General features: G+C 34.6%; 1 protein-coding gene and 1 non-coding gene across 2 annotated transcripts; one reads left to right on the forward strand and one right to left on the reverse strand.

Moving 5' to 3' along the window:
• The first annotated feature begins 362 nt into the window (after positions 1-362).
• On the forward strand, positions 363-7588 carry GluRIIB (Glutamate receptor IIB). Its single transcript, XM_089258563.1, has 13 exons — positions 363-763; positions 1621-1767; positions 1824-1886; positions 2607-2816; positions 4402-4613; positions 4675-4833; positions 4905-5063; positions 5173-5453; positions 5514-5703; positions 5800-6161; positions 6502-6932; positions 6994-7253; positions 7321-7588. Exons 1-13 carry the CDS (start codon positions 673-675, stop codon positions 7504-7506), a joined length of 2751 nt encoding a protein of 916 aa, XP_089114689.1. The 5' UTR covers positions 363-672; the 3' UTR covers positions 7507-7588.
• A 506-nt stretch (positions 7589-8094) lies between these two features.
• On the reverse strand, positions 8095-8234 carry LOC115562567 (U4 spliceosomal RNA). The gene has a single exon (XR_003980189.1). It is a non-coding gene; the product is annotated as a U4 spliceosomal RNA (small nuclear RNA).
• Positions 8235-19200: the final 10966 nt, after the last annotated feature.

The raw sequence follows: 19200 nt of genomic DNA on the forward strand, positions 1-19200 counted from the left end.
TTTGCTGCCCACCATATTTTTTGTTTTTCTTTTCTTTTCTTCTTGTTGTTGTTATTGTGATGCCGCTACACCCTACACAGCGTGGTGCGTGGGCCATCGACACGCTAGATTTTCATTTTTCAGCTGTCGCATTTCCAGTGGACAGCAGCTGATGCCATAGTCTGTGTGGCCTAGAAAGCATTCTAGGTCCACCAATTTGGTTGACTTGTCCATAAAACAAATGGCTCTCTCTCTTCCCAGCCAAGAAACGTCTGCTAAAATAAGCAGCACTCGCATTTCGTTGTTTGCCGTTTTCCAAAAACAAAACAAAATTATGTTCGAAAGATTTCTTAAAATTTTTAGCTGGCTCAGTGCCTCGTGAGCAGCGCCCCCGACCAGAGCCCAGTTGGCATCGATTGGCTTCCATTTGGTGCTGTCGTCATTTCATGGAATATTTTTTACGCTCGTTTTGTTTTTATATTTTATATAGATATATATAGTGATACATATTCATATGTATCTATGTTTATGCATGTGAATAAAGTGAATTGTGAAGTGATTTTCTGTGCATCGCATTATATAAAAGTCAAAATGTTAACTATCAACATATATAAAGAATACATATAGAAAAAAAAGTGAGAAAACAAATAAATAATGTGAATTTGCTGATAATGCTAATTTGAGTTTAGCTATATGAATATGTTTCTACTAAAGTTCCTGGCTTTGGCCGCCCTCGTCTTGGGCAGCGCTGCAGATAATGGCGATGTGATGGTCATTAAAATAGGTAATACTTAATTATAATATTTAGAATATTAACAAATTAAAATTAGTATTATATTCTATCCAAGTAAAGAAATCGTAAAAATTATTGAATATATATATGTATATAGATATAACAAAAAAGTCATAGGATCTGATCTGATTTTGTTTATTTTGTGTTCCTCTCTTCTCTTCAGTATTTATAGGTAAATTTTTGGCAAAAAAAAAAAAAAATAAAGTAATAAAACAATTTATGTACATATATGTTTTTATGAAAATATAAATTAATAGAATAATCTTATTAACCCTATTCCTTTAAATATATTTAAATAATAATTAATGTTAGAAAATTTTCTATCAATCAGATGTTCATTTTAATTAGAAGAATTATTATTAAGTAAATATAATAAATATGTACAATAAAAATTAAATGTATTGATGATTTCTATACTTAGTAGAATTTATTTATTAAGTCGATGAATCTCAATAAGGACATTTTCATTTAACTAAGAATTTGTGTAGTTATGTTAAAGAGAACTTAATTAAATAAAGATAAAATCGAAGTTAAATGAATGATTCTCCTTATTTACTTTACATAGATTGTTTTATAAAACTACAATATAGTAGAATAATGCAGAATATAACTTTAGATATATTATTTATATGTAGTACAATAAAATTGAATTAGCCTTACAGTATTCACTATATCGATTTACATATAAAGCCTTTAAAAAACCTTCGATTTGCCTTTGTATATAAACTTCGACTAGCCAAAAAGTTGTTTGCATAAAATATTTTTGGGAAACTATAAAAATTTCAATTTTATATTAATAATTTTTCTGCCTATACTATATCTATATGTATTTCATATTTATTATAAAGGCGCAATTTTCTTTGATTCCGAAATGGCTTTGGCTGAGGCCTTCGATGCGGCTGTGGAGGAAGTAAATGCTTTGATGCCCGAACTGCAGTTGGAAGCGATCAAGCACTATGTGACTATCGATGATAGCATCGTGCTGCAGGATTTATGTGAGTTTTATTATAAACAATATCTGTAATATTCTAGTACCGATGATTTTGTATAGCCTGCGACATGATTGGAAATGGTGTTGCTGCTATTTTGGGACCAAGTTCAAAGACAACCAGCGGTAAGTCAACTTACTTAACCATTCATGTGCTCAGGCAGCGTGGCTAAAAGTTTAAATTATTTTTAAACAAATAAGCAACGTCATAAAACTATGTCTGGCAGGAGGAGAGACTGCCTATTGTTGTAGCTCTACTTGTCGTAGTTCTCAGAGATTAGGCAAATCACATGTGTTTATATAAAAAGAAAGTGGGAGAGAGTGGGAGAGAGCGAGAGTGGGAGTGTCGTAGATAGAAACAGTGCGCGAAGCAGAGAGAGAATGGGAGACAGAGAGAGAGAGAGAGAGAGAGAGAGAGAGAGAGAGAGAGAGAGAGAGAGAGAGAGAGAGAGAGAGAGAGAGAGAGAGAGAGTGGGAGACAGAGAGAGAGAGAGAGAGAGAGAGACAGATGATCTGATATTTACTCAATTTATGCCACTAACCTCGTTAATGATTCTTGATGTTTCACATCAAATTGGCCCAAACAAATATTTTTGCAGTAAATAAACGACACGTCTTGGCAGCTATCTCTACCCGATATATGTATGTATGTGTGTATATACAAATGGGACACCTATGAGTGGTTTATTGGCCTGTTTCCAGCCAAATGCGATTCGTTTATGTTTCATTGCGTTGTTTTGCTCGGCACTTTCATTGTGTGTTTTGTTAGTTCGCCAAGTCATTCTATACAAAAATATACATTTTTTAGATCAATTCGATCCGTATTCGTGTGTGTGTGTTTTGCAGATATTGTCGAGGTTCTGTGCAACATGACGGGCATTCCGCATCTGCAATTCGACTGGCATCCACAGCAATCAGCGCGGGAGCGTCTCAATCATCAGCTGACCATCAATGTGGCGCCCTCAGAGCTGATCATATCGACAGCTCTATCGGATATACTGCGCAGCAAGGAATTCGATTGGAAATCATTCACGATTGCCTATGAACGAGACACACGTAAGTACATTCAGTTTTTATAAGCTTACATAAAATATACTAATACAAAATATTTCTCGAAGATGCATTTACTCAAATATGCAAGACAGATTTTGTTTTATTTATTTAACTATTTTTTTTTTTTAAGTAATATAATTTTTTTTTTTTAATTTTCATGTTTTTTGTATAAAATATGTAAAAATAATTATATAATCATTTTTTTTGTCTTTTTAATTTTTTTTATATATTATTATTATTAAAACAAGTAAGAACGTTGCAGTCGGGCGCTACCGACTGCGGAATACTCATTCACATCCCGCGGAAAACTCTTTTTTGTAAATTGCAAATTTTGTTATTTTAGCTTATTTTATATTTTTTAAATATTTAAATTTTATTTTTATATTTTATAAAAATCTTTCCTTCCGTGTTATCAATGCCTATTAAGCCTATTTGTATATACATATACATACATACATATGTATGTAGGTAGCTCAAGCATATAAATGTCGCAATTTGATAATACAAATGCCGATTGCCACGCCCCTAGTGGCCGTAGACACCTCATTTTTGGCCAGTTCTTAGAAAGAGCTAACGGTTACGTAAATGCGAAATTTGAATGCTTACGCTCAAAAAATGTGAAAATTACAGGGTATTTTTCGATATGCCACGCCCCCAAAGAGGCGTGACAATTATTTTTAGGGCATCGATAGAGGACGTTACCAGTAACTTAACTATCCAAACTTGAAGCTTCTAGCTCTTAAACTGTCGGAGATATAAAGTTTTGCGGTTTGCCACGCCCCCTTTGGACGGACATATATCCACTATAGCTTGTTGGACTTGGGAGGTCAACTCGCGTATATATACCAAATTTCAAGTCTGTAGCATCAATAGTGCCTAGAATATAGCCAAATTTGAAAAATCACTATATCTTCAGGTCCGATTTGCCACGCCCCTAGTAGGCGTAGACATAAAAATTTTTCATCAGTCATTATAGAATTATAGCATTAGCTCACGTGCGAAATTTCAACGTTCTAGCTTTAGAACTTTAGGAGATACAGTTTTATCTGATTTGCCACGCCCCCAATGGGCGTAGATATATCCACCATAGCTTTTTGGACTTGGGGGGTCAACGCGGATCTACATACCAAATTTCAACTTTCTAGCTCTTCAACTAACATGATTTCTGGTATATCGGAAAATGCATTTTCCGATTTGCCACGCCCCTAGTGGGCGGATCGGGAAAATTTTAACACTTTATAAATCGGAGTTATACACGAGTATGTGTTCCAAATTTCAAGTCTCTAGCTTCAATAGCGGCGAAATGAACTGCGTTCATACGGACAGACGGACAGACGGACGGACGGACGGACAGCAAGACGGACATTGCACAAAACCAATATACTAATTCACTTCGTGAATGAGTATAATGAAGCGATTTTCTACAAATTTTAACATTTATTTTTACATTATTTTATTATGCTCATTTAATAAGTATATATAAAATAATACTCAAGCTATAATTTATATATGTATTCTGCTGATATTTTTGAATTTATGAATTTTCATTTTTTCCATTCTCTCATTTTAACTCTGATTTCAATTTTAGATCTCGCACGATTGCAGCACATTTTCGCCTGGAAGCAGCTACATAAGACCGGCATTAAGCTGCAGGAGTTTCAGCGTGGCGATGATTATCGCATTCTTTGGAAACGCATCAGCAATGCGCGTGAGAAATTCGTGCTACTCGATTGCCCACCCGATATATTGGTGGAGGTGATCAATGCCTCGATCGGTTTCAATATGACGGGCTCTCTTAATGTGAGTAAATTGGTTTGATAATATAAGGACTTAGTTAAATTCTCTAAATACTATTCTTCAGAATCTCTTTCTCACCGACTTGAATACGCACACGAGTCGCATCGATCAGTTTTACTCACGTGAATTCTCAGTCTCCGTCAAAGCCATCCGAATTCGTTCTTACGTTCCACCTCCTGTTCATGATGAAACTGATGTTTTTGATAATGAAGTCGATAATCGGGTATGATCAGAGTATAGTTGAGGGCTTGAACAAAAGAAAAATCTTATTAAGGCTTAATCCTTTGTTAATAGTTCTCCTCGTTGAGCTCTCAACTTGTCTATGATGCCGTCGTTCTCTTCTACAATGCTGTACTGCAACTGAGCCAGAAACCTGGTTTCTATACGCCACAGTTCAGCTGTGGGCGTGGCTTTTGGCAGCCCGGACCGCTCGTAGTGCAGCAGATGAAAGAGGTAAGAGACGAAGAGTTTTTTCGCTATTTAGGTATTTTTTAATATTTTATTTTTTAACTATTTATATTTATTATTAATTTTATTAATTTTATTTATTTCAACTTTTTAGCTAACACCGAAGCAAGTAAAGCCGCCCTATAAAACCCAGCGATTGCAGTTGACAGCAGATGGGCAACGCGAGGACTTCAACCTGGAGGTATACAATCCGATCATTGATCGGGTGACGCACATCTGGAACAAAGACTTTCAGCTGGTCGACTACGAGAAGATCCGAGAGAATTCGACGCAAGCGATGAAACAGCGACGGCTGGAGAACAAAGAGGATTTCTCGCGTAAGCCCGTCGTATATACAGTGGCCACTCGAGTGGGCAAGCCCTATTTCAGCTGGCGGTACGTATGAAGACCTCATTACTAGATTTGAATATTAAATAAATGCGCACATCTCAAAAGTAAGGAGCCGGAAGGCGTGCACTATGAGGGCAATGAGCGTTTCGAGGGCTATGCGGTCGACTTGATCTACGAGCTGGCAAGGGAATGCAAATTTGATTTCGTTTTCGAGCCGGTGAGGGATAACAAATACGGCAGCTACGATGCGGCCACCGATGAATGGGATGGCATAATCAGGCAGCTAATTGACAATGTGAGTGTGTGCACTCGAATGAGCATTAATATTTAAATCAATGTCTAATCACTAATCACTCTCGACTCTCGACTCTGGACTCTCGCATCCGCACAGAATGCACAGATTGGCATCTGTGATTTGACCATTACGCAGGCCCGTCGCACGGTGGTCGACTTTACGGTGCCATTTATGCAGCTGGGCATTAGCATTTTGTCTTATAAGCAGCCTCCGGCCCAGGCCGATATTTATGGCTTTCTCAATCCCTACGGCGTGGACGTTTGGCTCTACGTGATGGTTGCCATGCTGGTAACGGCCATGGCCTTGATACTGGCCGGTCGCATGGATCCCTGCGAATGGGAGGCGCCTGTGGTAAACGAGCGGCGTGAGCAGGAGCGAGAGAACATCTGGCATTTACACAACACCATGTGGCTGGTGCTGGGCTCCATACTCAATCAGGGCTGTGATCTGTTGCCCAGGTAGGTTGATCTATTCTATTTATTAATATAATTATATCCATATTTTTATTTCATATTATATAACTTCTTAATTTATTTTTTATTTTTATATAATATATATTTTTTAGTTTAATTTTTATTTTATTTTATATCAATAATTTAATAAAAGTCTAATTAATAATTTAATTTATTTTATATTATATATTTTATATTTATATTTGACTTAGTTTATTTAATATTTTTATTACTTGTCATTTTCATATTTCTATTTATATTAATTACTAATTTTTATTTAATTCGAATTATTTTGTTCTTTTGTTTACTTTAAATCAATTTATAATTTCTTACCTCTACGTTACAGAGGACTTCCCATGCGCCTGCTGACTGCCTTCTGGTGGATATTTGCGCTGCTCATCTCGCAAACTTACATTGCCAGTTTGGCTGCCTTCATTACGTCCTCAAAGATGACGGGAAACATAGCATCGTTGCACGATCTGATCGATCAGAATAAAGTGAAGTTTGGGACGATACGCGGCGGCGCGACGTCTGTTTATTTCTCCGAATCGAACGATACCGAAAATCGTATGGCATGGAACAAGATGTTGTCTCTGAAGCCGGATGCCTTCACAAAAAACAACGAGGAGGGCGTGGATCGTGTGAAGGTGAGCCGGGGCACCTACGCCTTCCTCATGGAGACCACCAATCTGCAGTACTACGTGCAACGGAACTGTGAGCTCACACAGATCGGCGAGAGTTTCGGAGAGAAGCACTACGGCATTGCGGTGCCATTGAGTAAGAGAAGAAAATCTAAATAGTATATGACAGATCTTTAATTGTTAAATCATCTCTTTAGATGCCCACTTTCGATCGAATCTTAGTGTCGGCATACTGAAGCTGAGCGAGCGCGGTGTTCTCTATAATCTGAAGAGCAAGTGGTTCAATAATAATGAAACGACCTGTGATTCCGGCGGAACGGTCAATGATGATGGCCAGTTCGATATGGATGCTGTGGGCGGTCTGTTCGTGGTACTCATCGTGGGCGTGTTCATCTCCTTTGTCATCGGCATCGGAGAGTTTCTGTGGCACGTGCATCGCATTGCGTTCAAAGAGAGGGTAAGACAATTACTCAATCCTAATCAGAGACATATATCGTATATTCATATTATTCTCTTCTCTCCAGATAAAGCCCATGGTGGCCTTGAAGGGCGAACTAAACTTTCTCTTGCGTGTTTGGCTGAATCGCAAACCCTTGCGCACCTATCGCGAGAGTCGCGACTCAACGTCAACGGGCTACTCATCTCTGGGTCCCTTGTCCAGCACGGCCAGTGTGAAAAAGAAGAAAAAATCGAAAAATAGATCGGAGTAGAGGGCACTGAACGCTTGCAACATTCATACAAATAGCATTTGTAACTGTTAAAATATAATAAAATATTATTAGGAAGTGTAAATTTGCAATTTGTGTATTGAAGTGGGAGTCAATATTGGGAGTCGGATTGGATTTTGTTTTAATTAATTTATAATATTTTTGTATTCCATGTAAAAATAAAATTAATCAAAACGATAAGAATGGATTGAATGTTCTCGAAGCAATAATAGAGATAACCCGGAAAAAGAGCTTAAGTAATCAGAAAAAATATATATAATAAATATAAACAAATAATCATTTGAAAATCATAATTAATTTCACATTTATTCGTTCATACCGAGGTTGTTGTGTCTGCCTGTAAATTTTTATGAAATCAATATTAATTTTTTTGATATAAGCGGAATATAGTTCAAGTTATCTCTTAAGCTGCCTCCTCAAAGTAAAACTGTCTTAGTTCTCATTTGCTTCATACATGCACAACAATGAGATGCCAGATAAGTGAATGTCACCTAGAAATGCCCTAACTTGACTACTCGACCCTCTCAACTCGACTAAACTTCTACATTTTGTGTATTTATTTCATAATCGACCCTTTCGAGTCATCAAAAAAATTGCCTCAGTGTGAGTGTGGCTCACACAGGGCGAGCTATTGGTTAAAGTTTTCAACTAGCAATAATCGCAACTCGGTTATCACCTCATTGTTGGCGATATTGCCACAGCGCAAGGTTGTGCTGAGATCAGAAAATCTTTTCACATATATACGCTCCCATTGACTTAACAACTTGAGAATTATTGTAGGAAATTGAAAAATTGTATCCTTTAAGGGTGGCTCGGACCGCAGCTTTAACAAAGGTCCATAAAAGCCTAAACCGGTTTATTGCTCAACCAGTTTCAACTCCATTGCAGACAATGTCAGTGCACCCTAGACACTGTGAAATTTAAAAGCTCTATCGGGGCTGGCCGGCCACACTCGTACCCCTCGCTATTGAAATTTTATGACCTAAGACGCAATTCTACGCTCTGCCCTCGATGATGACCGCTGCCCGCAATCGCATTCAACTTTGATGGCCGTTTGGGAACTACCTACAAAAATGACAAAAAACAAAAATCAAATTGGGATCGGAAAAGGGTCAAGAGCCTGCAGTGCGTTGTTGGCCAGATATTTGGATTATGCAAGTTAAGCGGCTTGTCCACAATGCGTTCAAATTGTAAGCTGCTTTAAGGACCACAACGTACTACAATTTGCTTTAAAGCTGATGCTCAGCTAAGCTACGACTTTTATTTTTGTCTCTCATCGTCTTCTTCCTCTTCTCCTTCTTTCTCTTCTTCTTCTTCTTCCTCCAATTTGGCGCCTCACTCGAGCCGCATTCGATGCCTATAAACAAATTGTACAACATTTACCAAATGGCCAACAAACTCTTTTCCATTGTGCTTTCTAATTTAAATTGCCATTTTATGGTGCGGGCCATAAAGTGCGCAAATAAGGGCTAATTATGTCGCCCAGTTAACGTCCAAGTACCAACAAAAGACGCGCCAAGTGGCCGAAGAGGAATTTTAATGAGCGGGCCTTAAATTTTGGGCACATTGTGAATCAAGTAATAAAAATTGAACTGGCGAAAATAAAATGTATTTGAAGTGAAGCATATTATTGTATTGCTTTAATTATGAATTGACCTTGGTCTATGTGCTTGTGGATTAAAAGGGATAGATTCTTGGTTATTGACTTTAGAAAAATGTAAAAAATTAAAAAATTATATATAGACATTTAATAGTTATACATATATCGTAGAATTTGTTTAGTTTCTATTCGGCATTTCATTTAAATTCTAATAGGAATATTTTTATAATACAAAAGTAATATATATTTACGTATATCAAAAATATTAAATCGTAAATAAAAAAATACCTATTTTTTTTATAATAATTATGAATAGAGGTTAGAGTTAACAGTTTAAGTGTTTAGGCTATTAGTTATACATATGTATGTAAATTCAATTTAAGAACGAAGTTACGTACATATATAATAATGAATCATAATTTGGAGAACATTATAGCAGAACTGAAAAATGTGTATGTATATATTCTAATTTTATGAAGAGCAATCAATTATGTTGATTATAGTTTCTTTAAACATACAACATTCTTTTATAATTTACATACATACATCATAAACCCTATTTTGAAGAAATTTTCCGCTTAAAGGATTTAATCACAAGGTAAAGCCCTCGCACTGAGCCAAACTAAATGCCCATCAAATGAGCAATCTGGCAAGTGTTTCGCATCTCTGTCAAAAAATGACAGACCGAAAACAAGCTTATTAGCCCATGTCAAAGACGCCCACAAGCAAAACAAAAAAACAACAACAAAAAATATAGACGAAAACTTTTTTTTTGCTCTCTAAACGGATGTAGCCAATATCAACACCATAAAACAACAAAAACAACAACAGCAACAATAAGGAAACACAAACTCAAAAACCAAACCCAAACCCAAACCCAAAGCCCGAACCCATAAAAACAGACGCAGTCGATTGCCTCATCGTCGAAGCGGAAACAATTGACTCGATTACACAGCCAAAAAAAAAAAAAGAGAGAGCAAAAAAATCAACAACAACAACAAGAGCAACAACAGGCTGACAACATAAACATGGGGCACCAATAAAAAAAGGGGAGAAAAACACTTTGTAGGCAGTGCGTGAGTGGGTGAGGGCGAGCGAAAGAGAGACAGCATGAGAGCGGCAGCTAGTGAACTGTTTCCGGCTTGCTTTAGCTGGGTTAACCTCAAACTCGGACGATTTTTCACCTTTTTATGCTCGCTCATGCCATAAATTGAGTATATTGGTTTTTTCGCAAAGGTCAAATATGTGTAAGAGATTGATAAAATTTGAATTACGTTAGTAGTATTTAAATTTATTATAGTTAACTACAGACATTTAACTCTAATGAGATCGATGATTAACAATATCAGGCCGTGCCCATGATTTTGAATATTTATAAAGAAAGCAATAGTCGATGTAGTAAGCTGGCCCAAGGGGCTTCTTCTTCAAAATTGAAAGCACTTAAAAAAATATAAATAAAACGCAATATACCTAATAAAAAATAAATCCTTTTACTTCAATTTATACTTATACTTTATTGGGGCTATTAACCTTTAAGATTTATTATGGACTAAGTGCCATAATTGTTAAAACTAATTGGTTAATAAATTCACTACAAAAATCAAATTAAGGTCCTATTAATTGGGATGATGAGTAAAAGTTCAATGTTATTGATATTGTTTTTAAAAATAAAACATTGAAATTAGTTGTAATTGATCTTTAGGAAATCATATTTTTGCTTGAAGGTTTTTGTCGCTCTGGCTTAACAAATTGTTATTTAGAATTAATTTTTTTATAACAATAAATAAATAAATGAATAAATAAATAAATGAATAAATAAATAAATAAATAAATAAATAAGTAAATAAATAAATAAATAAAATCATTATAATTGATTATTTACCATGAAAAAATTATAAAATATTCATTTTCTTGTTGATTCTATTTTTGAGTTTTATTTGTATACTATATTTGTATTATTTTTTACTTTTTATATATTTTTTTTTATTTATATATATGTATTTCTAATTGTATATTTCAAATATTATATTTATAATATGTTTATCTTTTTATTTTTAATATTCAGTGATTTATTTTACATAAACATATATTTAATTTTATTATAATTTTACTGCTTTATTTAAATTTAAAACCTCACAAATTTTATGCAATAATTTCATTGTTATTCTGTTTAAAGTGTCAAAATTTAGTTGAATCAAAATTGAATATATGTATATTTCTCTAACCATGACAGGCATCAGGCAGTTGGTTAGATGCAATTTGCGTTGCCATTTGCTTTTTATATACATTTATTTTTTCCTGATTTGATTGTGTTTAATTGTTGTTGTTGCTTTTGTTTTTAGTTATTTAACCGCATTGTGTGATATTTTGTGTACATGCATCTCTTTTTGCATTCGCAAAATATGTTTCGCAAAAAAACCGCAAATTGTTTTATTGTGTTTTGCGCTGGTGTATGAAATTTTAATTGTTATTTATAGCCTGGCATGCAGGTTTTATGAAACATTTCTAGCTATTATTGTGCTAATTGGTTGAAAGTTGGAGACGAGCGTGTGGACAGCAAATAAAGTGAACTGTCACTTGGAGCCTGGAAATTAAATGAAAGTGCTGCGGTTGAATAGAAAATCATTTTTATTTGTCTACTGAAAGTTTATTTTGTTTTATTTTATTTTTTTAATTGTAATGTTGAAGAGTGAAACATTTGGAAAATATTTTGAATATTTTTTCTGTGTGAAAAGCAAGACTTTTGAAATAAATTAGTAAATTCCTCAGGCACTTACAGAACTAATGCCCAAAAGGATTTAAAAATTCTTTTATATTGAATTAAGTAAAATGTATGTGGTATATGAACAAAGGATAACGTATTTATAAAAAAGGGATGACATGGCTTTGAGTGTGAGAAAGCCTGTTTTTTTAAGCTGAACGCAGTTTAATCTCTGGTTTATTTATAAATATTTATGAATTTAAATTAAATAATTTTGTTCCTTGATAATAATTCTCTTAAAATATTTATAAAGTAAAATATACATTATACATTATGTTATTTAGTTTGTGTGTGTGATTTTTTTTATTTTTTTATTAATATTATTATTTTTTTTTTTGTAAATCAAAGTAAGTATTAAATTGTTTAGTTAAAACAAATATATACAAGCCTTTGTAATCTGCCTCCAGGGTACGCTCTAGTCTTTATTGTATTTTAGCATATATGATTATTAAAATTAATTCATTTTTTGTGGCTTTACAATTATTGTAATATAAATTTGCTAACAAAAACGTAGTTTATTAGCCAAAGCAAATATTACGTATGCGACCAGAGGAACGCAATTTAGATGTATAGCAAATCCAAAGCAGATCAACAGCAGCACAATGTTTGCAGCTTTGACTTTAGCTCTGCTCAATATGCGAGACTTAAAAATGCATTGAAAAATGAAAAACCCAAAAGAAAAAAAAAATGCCGAAACGAAATGCAACGCCAGACTGGAAACGTAGCCACAATGCATTTTAAACAACAAGTAGCCGAGCCGTGGGCCAGGCGAGAGCAGCAATTGCCACCAGAATAGGCAGGCAGTCCAGGCAGGCTGGCGAGGCAGGCAGTCGAAGCAGGCAATATGTTTGCTTGTATTTTCGTTAGCAACATGCGAGGCTACAGCACCAGCTCCAGCTCCAGCACCAGCACCGGCGTCAGCGTCAGCTTTAGTTTGAAAATCAGCCAGCTAACCAGCAGAAAACAAGCAGGCAAATAAAAACAGGACGCTGAAATGAGGCCCTCGAGCACAGAGACAAGGCACCGGGCACAAATTCAATATGGCGCCACAGAGGAAGTGCAACAGACGCAGCTAGCCAATGTGTGTGTGCGTGTGTGTGTGTGTGTGTGTGTGTGTATGCTCTCATTGAACCAACAGCTTGTGGCGTCAATTTGTGGACATTATTGTTTCATGACTGTAGAACGGGCCACGCCGCACGAGCTCTAAGCAAACCCTGACAACTCGCCGCAATCACTGCCATGGCGGGAGCTTTGCAGCAGGAGGACGGCAGTGAGTGAGTTGGGGCGTAGGGGGCGTGGCAGTGTATGGTACTGCACAACCAGCAGCTGTTGTGATCTAATTTTTGATTATTTACGCGATTTGCGTGTTAAATTTGCACGAAAAATTAATTGCGGCCGCAGTTTGTTGGCTTTTGGTGGCTCTCTTAGATTCGGTTCGTCGAATTTGTCCCCAAAAATGTTCAGTTTGGATGTGGAGAAATCGAGCATGCCCCAGCCATCAATGCACATTCGCCTGTTAGCCACAAATTAATTACGTCCAAATGTGTACACACACACGCACACGCACACAATCACATGTGTATATATACATATAGATTTATGTATTTATCACAAAATCAATTAGATAACAAAAATTCAGGTCATGGAGTGTGATAAATGAATCGGTGCAAAAGCTTTGTATTTATTGTTAGCTGAAGAGAGAGATAGACAGAGAGAGAGAGAATAAGAGACATTTGAATGTAAAATTAAAATTGAATAAAAATATTTAACAAAACATATACTCACAAATATATTGCGAAATAGGGGTAGTGTAGAGCTGTGGCTTCTCGCTAGTTTTATAATAATAATATTTTATATTAAGTTTATTCTTTAACGCCTTTTCCCCTAAAGAACTATTATTATTATAAATAGAACAATTTACAATTTACATTTACATTTATATTTACATTTATCTTTAAGCCAGCTAGCATTAATTTCACTGTATGGTTTTTGCAATAAAAAGATAATTATTTTATATTTTTTAAGAAAAATATTTATTTATATTATGTGAAAATATTTATTATTATTAAATTTATTAATTCAAAGTTAATTATTTTATATATCTTAAGAAAAATATTTATTTTTATCATGTGAAAATATTTATTATTATTGAATTATTATTTATTTGAAGATTAATTATATTCTGCATTTAAAAAAAAAATAATTGGATACATTAAAAAAAAAAAAATAAAACAATAATTTATACATACAAATTTAAAGTTAACATGAAATGTGGTTTTTATTATTTTTTAAATTAATAAGTAACAAGAAATTAATAACTAAAAAAAATAAAAGTTATCTATTTTTTGTAGTTTCTATTTACTATAAAATAATGATAATATTTATATATTTTTAAACATATATTTGAAGCTACTATGCTTGTTCTTGCTTGCTCTTCTTATTTATTTTATATCAAAAAAATTATTTGCACATATTTTGGTTATTAAATATTCTGCTTAAATAAATAGCTTCTATAGAGCTGCTGCTACTTAAACCCACTCCAAACAGATAAATGCCAAAAATAACTTTTATAGACAGGGTCGAGCACAATGCTTCACCAAGTCAATTCAATTAAGGTTTGCATGCACTAAAGCCTACATGTGCAGGCCCAAACCAAACTAAAACATATATCGAAGTTGCTGGGCACAAGCTCAGGTTTTCATTTTTTTTTTTTTTTTGCAAATCGGCACGAAGGAGTGTAAATCATTTGGCCAAAACGGAAATGCAGTTGCAGCTCCATGTTCAGTTACAGATGAGGACCATAGCCGGCATTCGGCACTCGGCAGTCCGCAGTCGGCAGTCGATAGTCAGCAGTTGGCAGTTGGCACTTGGCACTCTCTGATGACATTTACAAACGTATTAATTGAATTCAATTTACGGCATTACAACAGTCACCCGCCTCCCGAGCCTCTCGCATGGCCCAAATGCCGGATGGCTGTACGGAGTTCTGATTCCGCCTCGGCATACGGGCTATTGCAAAATTGATTTGATTTTCGAGTCAATGTCAACGCGTTGTCCAGCCAAAATAGAGAGAGAGAGCGCGCGAGAGAGAGATAGGAGTAGATCTAGAATTGTAGACCGCAAGCGAAAATTTTAAGTGACAGACACTACAGAGCAATACCTGCACTACCGTTCTCTGTCTCCCTTTCTCGTCTTCTCTGTTTCTCTCTCTCTCTCTCTGACTTTTCAGATGCAATTTTTATTTTCATGAAAATATCTTGTTGAAACTTTGCACTTGCCAAGACTTTTTTAGACATTTTCAGCTCATTTGTTGTTGTTTTTGTTGTATTCATTTATGCATGTATATACGTAATATATTAATTGATTTGTTGATTTAAATTTAATTTAATGGCAGCAACTGCCAAATATACCCTAAATATGCTAGCATAAGCCATATGCATTGAAATTATAATTTATATATTATTATTAGGATTTATTTAATATTATTATTAAGATTTATTTAATACACTGAATTATTTAATATGTATTTATTTATTATATTATGAGTGGTAGCTTATAATATTAATGTTATTGATATTTAATGTAATTTTCAAATTATTTTATTTTGTTAATATAATAAAAATATTAATTAATCGCATGAAATTTTCTGGAAAGGGTATTCAGCCTCCCATACGCTTTATAAAAATTCTTGTATGCAGCTCCAATTATTTATTGCATTATTATAGTGAAATTTGAGCTGCTTGAAGTATTGTCGAAAAAAGATAAATAAAATATTGTCTGCATTTCGGACGTGTAATTGACAACTAAGTATTTTGCACATTGGAATCATTTCATTTTCAGTATTAATTATAAATGTAAGCATAAATATTTCATACGAAATACCTACGAAATTAAATTTACTTGAAAATAAACGAATTCCTTCATTTGCATTTGAGTTATATTATTAATGAATTTATTTATCTCATTTTGAATGGTTTGAAGAGAAGCTCATAGCTCAATTGAAACACATTGATTGCTCTCGCTAAACCACCTAAGAATTTAGTTGAAGGGAAATTTTTAGGTTAATGCCAAGGGAAATTGAAATCGCAAAGGTGAATATTAATGCAGGTGTAAGTAAATCTATATGTATGACATGGTTGGACAAGGAGATTTATTTAGAGGTTGCATGTAGAGTTTTTGTTGTTGGCTTTGTTTGAAATAAAAAGTGGAGCTCCTATTCAGATTGCGTAGCGTTAGACATGCTAAAGCCCAATACACAATTTGTTTACTGTTGCTTGATGAATGCTAATTAATATGAATAAATCAGCAACAATAAAATAATTTTAAGCAAAATTGTAACTTTACGCAAAGTTGACGACATTGTAATAATCTTTACTTTTAATTACTACTTTTAATTACTTTTAATTAGCTCTGCCTCATGCTCTGCCTGATAATCAATCAGTCATTTAAGCATTTGATATACCAGTGAATTTCCAAGTCGGCTGTTTTCATATGGAAATCAATGTGAGTTAAGGCAGACTAAGCCACCACGTCGTATGCGTAATTTAACCAAAGTCGCTCGGCAAGTGCAAATCGAATGCGTGACACAGCTGCGCCTATTCCCAAAAGCCACGAAAATTAAGAACAAAAACAAAACATATAGGAATATGCTTATATAAAATAAGCAGATGTAATAGATATTGCCTCACGCACACAGCCACCCATACACACAAACACACACACACACACACCCACCCACATACACTCTCACATAGATATTTACGAATGAAGGCGGCGAAATTGCCGAAGCTCGAAAATGGGCCGCCAATGCGAAGACATTGAAAATGGGGCAAAACATGCGATAGGTTGTTGCTGTTAAATAATAAATAAATGCGCGACGTGAAGAGAGACACACACACATACAAACAGCTAGAAATGCCTACATATATACATACAAAGGCATATTACTATGTAAGGTTCTATTGGAATCGCATTTGGACAAATTTCGACTTATTTCTTAACTGTATAAAAACTCTTTCTCAATAGTAGATAAATCATAATCATATATACTTAATATATAAAATCTCCACTACAATTTAGCTACTATACCATTATATATTATAATACGTATATATGAAAGTAATTTTCTTTTGTTATTTCTTGGCGGCTGCGCATATTTCCCTGCTTTCCTTTTGCTTCAGTTTTGCTGTTCTTTTTTTTGTTTTTACTATTTTTTTTGCTGCAAGGTTCATTCTTGTGTTTTGCCACCTTGTCTGAAGAGGGTCGTTATCTTTCAATTGGGGCGTGTGTTGGATTTGTTAGAAATTCACCACAAAGTGGAGCAGCCTTTTAATGTGGGCACATTTTGTTCCCCTACGTTGTTGTCTTAGTGGTTCATAATGTTCGTGCGAAATGCTTGGGAATAAATTAGCAAGCCCCAGATCTACTTATTAAATTGATTTAATATTAATTTTTATAAATATCCTTGTTTAAGGGCCAAAGCCTTAAATCAATGAGTTTAGTTATACTAATTTATTTCAAAATGTTAAAATAATTTAAATATACATTGAAGAAAAAACAAAACAAATTTTGATAAAAAAATATATTTAAAATCTCAATTGAAATAAATAAGTAAATAAAATTTAACCAACAGCCTCTAAGTATTTCCTATAATCATTTCTCCTAAGTTTTGGGTCTTAGTATTTTCTCTTAGTATTTTTTCTTCTGAGTATTACCTCAAAGTCTCTAATGCTTAGAGATCATTAAATATTTACACACACTTCACTTCACTTCACTTCACTTCACTTTACTGCACGACTGACGTCCACTAGGCCTGAGTGACTGAAGAAATGCTGCAGCTGCTGCCCCTTATATGGGGCGCCTCTCAATCAAACACTGAGAGGCGGTCAAATATTGAGCCCGACGCTAGCTAGAGCTCGTTGCAGTTGAGCTTTAAGAGATCAATCCGAACACTCTTTGCTGCTGTAGGCATTCTAACGTTTTACTCAAATATAAATACCAAGTGAATATTGCTGCACACATATAGACAGAAAGACAGATGGAGAGATGGACTGCGAGATAGACAAAGAGAGAGATATGCAGACACACAGAGGAATAGGTATATAGGAAAACAAAGTCACATAGTTAAATTTGATCACGCTTAAGAAGTTTCTTCGGTTATAAGAACTGTGACTTACATACTCATTTGTTAGATTCTCTTAATAGTGATGCACCTCTCTCCTCTAGTTATACATGTATATATGTATATGTACATTCATTTGCAATAGCATTATACCCGGTATACTCTCTTCCAATCACAGCACAGGTAAACGTAAAGGGAGAGAGAGAGACAGCTCGAGATCGAAAGCTGCCTGCCGAACGAGCTCAAACGGACGATGTGTCAATGCAAAAGATGACGACTGTACTCGAAATGTCAGAGCTTGCGATCCCGTTACATATTTTTAGCAGCGACCTAGAGCACTCAAGAGACGGAGCGCAAAGCGGATGGTGTGGGTGAGAGCGATAATTGCTTTAGATTTCGCTATTTCAATGCACTCCACTCAACACACACGCAAAGGGCGAATGGTGTGAGAGCCGGGCATAAAGAGAGCATAAGAAAGCTATGCTTAGGCAAGTCAAACCAAATGATTTAGTTTGTGTGCGTTTGCCTCTTCGATCAGGCAACTCCGCGCGTGCGTAATATAAAAAAGAATTATTTATCGTAATGATGATTGTTAAGCAATTAATGTTTAAATAATTGACATTTGTGTTTTGTGCTTCAATTTGCTTTCTCAAAATATATGTAATTATGAATTATTGTGATTTTTTGTTGTGCCTTTTTAATGAGAGTGCGAGAGTAAATATATATATATATATATATGTATGTGTGTGCGTGTATGTTTTAAGGCAAGAAGCTTAGATAATAATAATATTAAATTCAGCCTATTTTCTCTATTGATTTATGAATTATGCGTGCATTTCATAAGTGTGATTTCATTAAATGCAAATTTAACTAGTTTGCTTGCAATATAAAACACATTTCGTTATCTGTTGCTCTCTTTGTGTTCGTAAGAAAACGATGAAAGCGAAGAGTTAACAGAATGTTAAATTTAGTGCGTGATAGTTTGCTGCAAAGAGCAGAATATGTTATGCCTATATAGATGATAATAACATTTTATTCGATTGCTGAGCTCCTAAGGCTAATAATAAAAGTGCCAATTAAATGTTGAAACCTAAATATTTCAATAATTGTGTTAAACAAAACGATTGTATGTTTCAATTAAATAGATTCCTGTTAATAAATAATTTTACAAATTGCTTACATTTATTTATTTGA

This window comes from Drosophila navojoa, chromosome 3 (assembly GCF_054131105.1).
Source record: "Drosophila navojoa isolate 15081-1374.11 chromosome 3, UAZ_NAV_1.0, whole genome shotgun sequence".
NCBI lineage: Eukaryota > Metazoa > Arthropoda > Insecta > Diptera > Drosophilidae > Drosophila > Drosophila navojoa.

What these genes read in the sequence shown, in the direction of transcription:
- GluRIIB (XM_089258563.1), top strand. Translation starts at nt 673, where the DNA reads ATGAATATGTTTCTACTAAAGTTCCTGGCTTTGGCCGCCCTCGTCTTG. An exon ending in ATAATGAAGTCGATAATCGG is followed by an intron (nt 4,834 to 4,904) that starts GTATGATCAGAG and finishes CTTTGTTAATAG; the next exon opens with TTCTCCTCGTTGAGCTCTCA. An exon ending in GGCTGTGATCTGTTGCCCAG is followed by an intron (nt 6,162 to 6,501) that starts GTAGGTTGATCT and finishes TCTACGTTACAG; the next exon opens with AGGACTTCCCATGCGCCTGC.